Source organism: Mytilus californianus, unplaced genomic scaffold, assembly GCF_021869535.1.
Source record: "Mytilus californianus isolate M0D057914Y unplaced genomic scaffold, xbMytCali1.0.p SCAF_30, whole genome shotgun sequence".
Taxonomy (NCBI): Eukaryota; Metazoa; Mollusca; class Bivalvia; order Mytilida; family Mytilidae; genus Mytilus; species Mytilus californianus.
This window is the reverse complement of record NW_026262680.1, coordinates 1,799,890-1,806,573: the sequence shown is the minus strand read 5'-3', so window position 1 is coordinate 1,806,573 and position 6,684 is coordinate 1,799,890. Positions and strand designations below refer to the sequence as shown.

At 32.1% G+C, this 6,684-nt stretch overlaps 1 protein-coding gene across 1 annotated transcript; it reads right to left on the bottom strand.

Annotated features, from left to right (window-relative positions):
- Positions 1 to 920: 920 nt before the first annotated feature.
- LOC127736395 (uncharacterized) lies at positions 921 to 5,339 on the bottom strand. Its single transcript, XM_052246913.1, has 2 exons — positions 5,274 to 5,339; positions 921 to 2,486 (listed from the first exon to the last, which is right to left on the bottom strand). Exon 2 carries the CDS (start codon positions 2,467 to 2,469, stop codon positions 1,369 to 1,371), a length of 1,101 nt encoding a protein of 366 aa, XP_052102873.1. The 5' UTR covers positions 2,470 to 2,486; positions 5,274 to 5,339; the 3' UTR covers positions 921 to 1,368.
- Positions 5,340 to 6,684: the final 1,345 nt, after the last annotated feature.

Here is a 6,684-nt window from a genome sequence, read left to right as displayed (position 1 = left end):
GTCATTGTCTGGATGTAAGTCAAGATATGAAGCAGAAATATATGCAGCCTTTATTTCAAGTTAAATGGGATAGATCTATGGTCAATATAGTCACAAAAAACACATTTCTTTAGTGAAGTACAATATCTATATAGCGGAACGTGAAATTAAATTATAATGCTAGCTATTGTTATTCTTCCTGACAAGCCCTTGTGTGAAGCCTTCTCGATAAGAATAAAGAAACATGTTGACAAGAAAATGAGCACAGTTGTAACCCATAGGAATGCTGATAGTTTATTGAGGAACACGTCCTAAAAATATAACATATATTATGTCAATAAAAATTAAGCATCTTTATTATTTCTGCTTCACAGAATATTTTGCTTTAATCAGATTGGGTTTATTTAACGGAAATACTATATTCGTTCAAAAACATGATAGTTGTATTTACATTGGACACTTTTTTATGAAAAAATATTTCAATCTGTCTCTAAGTTCATGACGAATTATTTATCCATATGTATAGGGCAGTGAACGCAAATGTTTTTTTTTAAACATCGCTCAAAGAAAATTACTTTTTATAATTTTTCAGTAATACATATCATACTTTTATTGAAATCCAACACTTCATTACAGACACGGGTATAGCGGACGGGTTGAGATATAAAACACCGTAGGATGGTGCCATAGAAACATCATTGTCAAAATAGAGAAAAGTTACCATAGGGAACGAAAAAGCGTTTCTTTTGTTTAACATTTTTGTGTAGAGTTTCCCGTGTAAAACTGAAATATCTAATTATAGGCAGAGACAGTTAGTACTTTATAGTTGATTATTTAAAGTTAATTCCATTGTGTCCATTTCGGCAGTTTATTTATAGAATTCTTGATTATTTAACTAAAAAATATCAGCAAGATAACGGTTGTAGAATTTATCAATTAAATGAAATTTAGACGGGTCTTTATTGAGTTTGGCCATAAACTGTGATTCATAGTTTACTACGTTCATTCAACCGGAAGACAAATCACCCTAACCAAACAATTTATCAAACTCCGTGCCTACCAGTCTCTGTGCTTACTCCTTACTGCTAATTTGTCGCAGCCACTATTCCTAATTCCAAATTGTAAATGCACAACAGAATAAATAATATCAAGTTTTAATGTTATTCTTAAATTAAATTATCACTTGAAATGAGTTTAACTTTCGAAATTCCTTTTTCAGAACCTGTCATTGAGGTTTTTTGCGTTTTCCTTGTCGTTGAATTTTATCTTTCTAATAAAAGAAAAATCATGACCGTGTATTTTCGCAATCTTATCTGATATCGCATAATTGGCAAAATAATCCCTAAGAAAATTTCACTATATTAAATGAAATGTTTTTTTTTAATTGAATCACAATGTAATTTTTGCAGCATGTATTTTGGCATTACTCGTAGAGGTGTAACATCCAATCAGTAGAAACCCTTCACTGTCAAGGCACAGACTCCGTGGACGTTTTATTCCTAGAGTTGTTACAGTTTGTATTCCAATGACTTCACCTTTTGTATTCAACGCATGTAATGCATTGTTATTTTTGTCGCTGACTATTATGATATTTGTCTTCGTGATGACAATACCCATTGGGTTGAATGGTTTTCGGGAAGTATTGATACTACTGTGACCTTTGTAAATAAATTTTGCACGACCACATGTTTCTAATGCAACGAGTCGTCCATCAAATTTTTCAAACTGATCAATTGCATATATGTTATTGTCTGAATCAGTTGATATCCTCCATATATAACTAAACAATTTTCGACCCTTTTGATCGTACTCAATCGTTAATTTGCGCTCATTTTTGGCTCCAAATATGGCAATTTGTCTGGTAGAGCATGTTTTGACTGGAAAGGGTGGTCCTTGTTCTCTAAGACCTAGGATTATTTCATTGCTTTTATTGATATGTATACCAAGTATTACCATATGCGAAAGACTAAAAATTGTTTTTATAACGCCGTCAGAGGATAAAACATTTAAAACGAAACTAGGATTTTGTGCGAAGTAAATGTTACCTTTACTGTTTAATGCAAAATCCATACATTCAATGTTAAAGCTTTGTAATACTTTTACTGATTCTTTTAATAACCGGATATTGAAATACGCGTATGTACTATCGTCTAAATAGTAACTGCAAAATAATGTATCGTTACCAGGATTGTATTGCATTTGACAGATAGCAGGGAGGGATGTCATATATGTGGATACTACTGACGATATAACTGGTTTTGAAATTTGTAACGATCCAAACTGGGCAGAAATATCACTATCCTCCTTTCCGACATCTTTTAAGGAAACTATTACATGTGTTTCAGCCGATTTAAATTTTGGGTGTATCCTTTCTTTACAGTTATCACACATTAACAATACGCAATCCTTACACCTCCATTTTATAACAGCTGGAGTATCACAAAGCTGACAAGACAGTGGAGATTGTGCTTCACTGAGGGATAAAGCCATTCTGTTGAAACCAATTCCTAAGAAATAGACATAAATTATTTTAATCACTATTATTCATTTTATAATATATCTTTTATATATCTTGCGATGGCATGCTTTCTCAAGATGGAATTATATATAAAAAAACACGACCCTCTCGCTTCATATTTCCATGTTCAGTAGATACAACCTAAGTTTGCATATTTTTATAAAACGTTCACATATTTCAGGCAAAAAGTGTCTTTGCAAGTTTTAGATACACGGCGTGCTTTAAGTGGTCTTCTTGATACTGTTCACCGTTTTGTTTACAACAGTTCTACACAATCTTATCAAACAGAAGTTTTCTTATCTAATAAAATTACACTTCGAAAATTCTGAATGCAAAATTATTTGCTGTACTTCTTATAAAGCCTTCTTCTGTAAATAATAAGCTAAATATACTGGATATATTTACTAAGAATTGGATCAAATAATTAAAACTGCAAGTGTTCTCCTTGACACCTTCTAATTAAGTCTTGACAATAACGTTTATCGACAGGTTGAAGGTATTACCATGGACACCAATTGTAGCCCTCGAATAGCAGACTTGTTTCTGTATGGATATGAATAACAGTTTATGGCCAAACTCAGTAAAGATCCATATTAATCCTATTTAATAGAAACACTTAACGTTACCTTGAGGATATTTTTGCTTTAAGTTATAATTTTTTTCTAATAATACCGCAGAAATTTATCCAAATTAATGTTATTTAAATAGATTTTAAAATCACTTCGATTACTGTTCATTTTTTAATTTGGATATAGCAGTATTACATGGAATATTCTACTTAAATTTGCGACAAAAGAGACAATTTTTTTCGTTTTCTGCTGTTAACGTTGTGATATTCCTTTCCCCCTGAATATTTCCCAACTTGTCCGTTTTGTCCGTGTCTATAACGATGTTTTATATGTCAATAAACATTTTTTTAGTATTAAGTCAAGGACTTCGTTACTTCAAAACTAAAATATGACAAACAAAACACTTGAAATGAGCTGCTTCTCCGCTCAGCACGCGGTATGTCTGAGTAAGAACAATGACGGGTCGACTCGGAATAGTCCGGGTAGGGTGATATGACTTCTTGAGGACTGTTACCTTGTAAATTCTTACGTAAAAATCCGGACCAGTATTCCTATAACGTTATCATGTTATCGCCCTGAAAATGTATTTAATTTGCAAGTGGATGTTTAAAAGCCATCCATCCAATATACACATTCTAGGCATACACCACTTTAAGTGGACAATATAGAAACTAGTCAAATTATTTTAAAAAGACATGACTCAAAGCAAATTCTGTGAATTTATTATTGTTCGTGGTGCATTACATTTCATTGATAATATCGGTATTGCGAACCATGAATTCAACATGTTCAAGTGTACCTCAAAATAAAAGTTTCTTATAGGCATGGTTGCAGAATTTGTCAAAAAAAAGTCAAGTATTCACTACAAGACAATGTAACAAGAAAATAAACAAATCCTAAGTACAAATTATACGTGTCTGCTAAAGACTAAAAGATAAGTTGACCTGCTGTCTTAAATACTATAAGGACGTCCGCAAATGCAGTTTGAAAAGGTTTTCTGGAATGCTTTGTACAACGAAAAAGATAACCCAATGTCCGCAAGGGCGTTCATCATACAACGGTATACGCAACGACGTTCATCATAAAAACGGTGTACGCAACAACGTTCATCATAAAAAGATGTACGCAACGACGGTCATCATAAAAATGGTGTATGCCATAACGTTCATCATAAACACGGTATACGCAACGACGTTCATCATAAAAATTGGTGTATTCAACAATGCACGCAACGACTTTCTTCATAAAAACGGTATACGCAACGATGTTCATCATAAAAACGGTATAGGTAACGACGTTCATCATAAAAATGGTGTACGAAACGACGTTCAAGAAAAAGATTATGTACGCAACGATGTTCATCATAAAAAACGGTGTATGCAACGACGTTCATAATAAAAACGTCGCGGTCAGAAGAGAATTGAAAGATACCAAAGGGAAATTCAAACTCATAAGTCGAAAAATAAACTGACAAAGCTACGGCAAAAAAGTAAAAGACCGAAAGACAAACAACAGGTTACCACTTATAACATAGAAAACTAAAGACTGAGCCATACGAACCCAACCAAACATCGGGGGTTAACTCTAGAAAACTAAAGACTTATCAACATGAACCCCACTAATTACCGTGGGAGATCTCGGGCGCTCCTGAAGGATAAGTGGATCGTGGTCTACATGTGGTACCCATCATAATGAGTTGAATGATATCGAAATGCTACAGCTGGAGATATAAAAAGTATGCGTTTCATCCCATAATAGCCACTGTAATTCCAAGTTAATTTCATTCAGCAACATAATATAGAGCAAAACGATATTGTGCAGTTTGTTTTCTAAACTAATTTGGAAACAGTCTTTAATATGTCTTGATATAAAAATAAGAAGACGTGGTATGATTGCCAATGAGACCAAATAACGTAGAAGTTAACATGAAATAAACAAACCTATCATTTTTTTCACACTCTAGTTACATGATACCAACGAATTGAAATTTAACGACTTTCCAAAAATAAATAGTACAATTATTTCAAAACATTTTTTTAGTTAAAACCCTTATTAAAAATGTCAGTCAAAACGAAAACGTTTATTCATTTGTTATATTAATATTTTAAGCCTTATGATCAGGTTTAAAAAAGAAAACAGAAATATCCTAACTTCCACGAGAAAAAAGCAATTTTTAAATGATCTAAATGATTTTGTGCAATACTTACTGTGACTAAACAGAATACTCCAATGACAAAGTTTCTTTGTCTGACTAAAACAAAACTTCCGACTTCACTTACTAACATGACTAATATACCTATTCTCCAAATAGTTGTCAAATTTCAAGTATTTGAAGGTATGTATTTAAAACGAGACAACGTATTTATTATGTTGATTTGACCGACGTACTTTGTATAAGGAATTTAGTCTTTACAAATTATAGATAACACATTATATAATAGTTTTAAAAGATTGACACAATGGTAGTAAATAAAAAATTCGATCTTTATTAGTTGTTAGTAGCTTTGAACTAGCTGTCATTAACTGCGAGTACTCTCAGATCTGTATGGGCTTTGCTCATTGTTGAAGGCCGTACGGTGACCTATATTTGTTAATTTCTGTGTCATTTGGTTTCTTGTGGAAAATTGTCTCATTGACAATCATACCACATCTTCTTTTTTATATTGTGGGTCAAATTTTCTGTTTAATTAAAAAAAGATTTCAGCGAAGATTCTTATAAGATTAAAAATAAAAAGATATTTAGTGACAACACCATACCCATAATAAAAAGAAGATAAAAAGAAAAGCAACAGTTTTTAAAAATTACATAGAAAATTAAAATATTAAGCCATTGAAACACCCATAAAAAATAGGGTGCTGAAGTTTACTGTTATGAATTAATCAGGAAATCCGGCTACATCTATATCAATCGTATTACCTCCCAAGAACGGCAACTGTCCTATAGCTCATGACAAGTCTGGTACTATCTTGTAATTTCGGAAAGGTGGGAAGATTGTGTCGCAGACAAATGGAACATATATGTAGTCATCTGTGACACTGATATTTTATACCATCAAACAACTCATGATATTGTCCTTAAAACTCCTAAAAAGATGACTTCAACCTTACCATTACACATGTAACATACATATACTATCCTACTGTCTGTCGATACATTTATTTTTGGCATTGCACAAGTCATGTCTTCTTTGACTGTCCATGACGTTAAAATACTAAATCCCTCGGATGTATTTTAATTGATTTTAGTCTCTGATGCATGAATTTTTTTATTATTAATTGTTTTGGCTTTTAACTAGCTGTCAGTAACTGCGAGTACTCTCAAATCGTACTTTCTTGTTTATGTGACCTGTTGATACTAATTGTAATGCTTTTTTGTTATTTCATGTTATTCAGGGTTATTGCTGGTCTATATACCAGCTTTTATAAGTTTTTGGTATTACTATAAATTTTCACTTCGTACTATGAACATCAAAATTATTTATTTTGTAAAAATATTTCCTTTCTCTATTGGAACTGTACATGTATACCTAACAACAAAATTATTTTAATTTACCTGTGTTTATATTAATTGCAAATGGCTCACATTTTTGTTCGAGCATATTGTTTTTCTTAAATTGT

Excerpts from the sequence above, each read along its gene's own strand:
- LOC127736395 (XM_052246913.1), bottom strand. The coding sequence starts at position 2,469 with ATGGCTTTATCCCTCAGTGAAGCACAATCTCCACTGTCTTGTCAGCTT.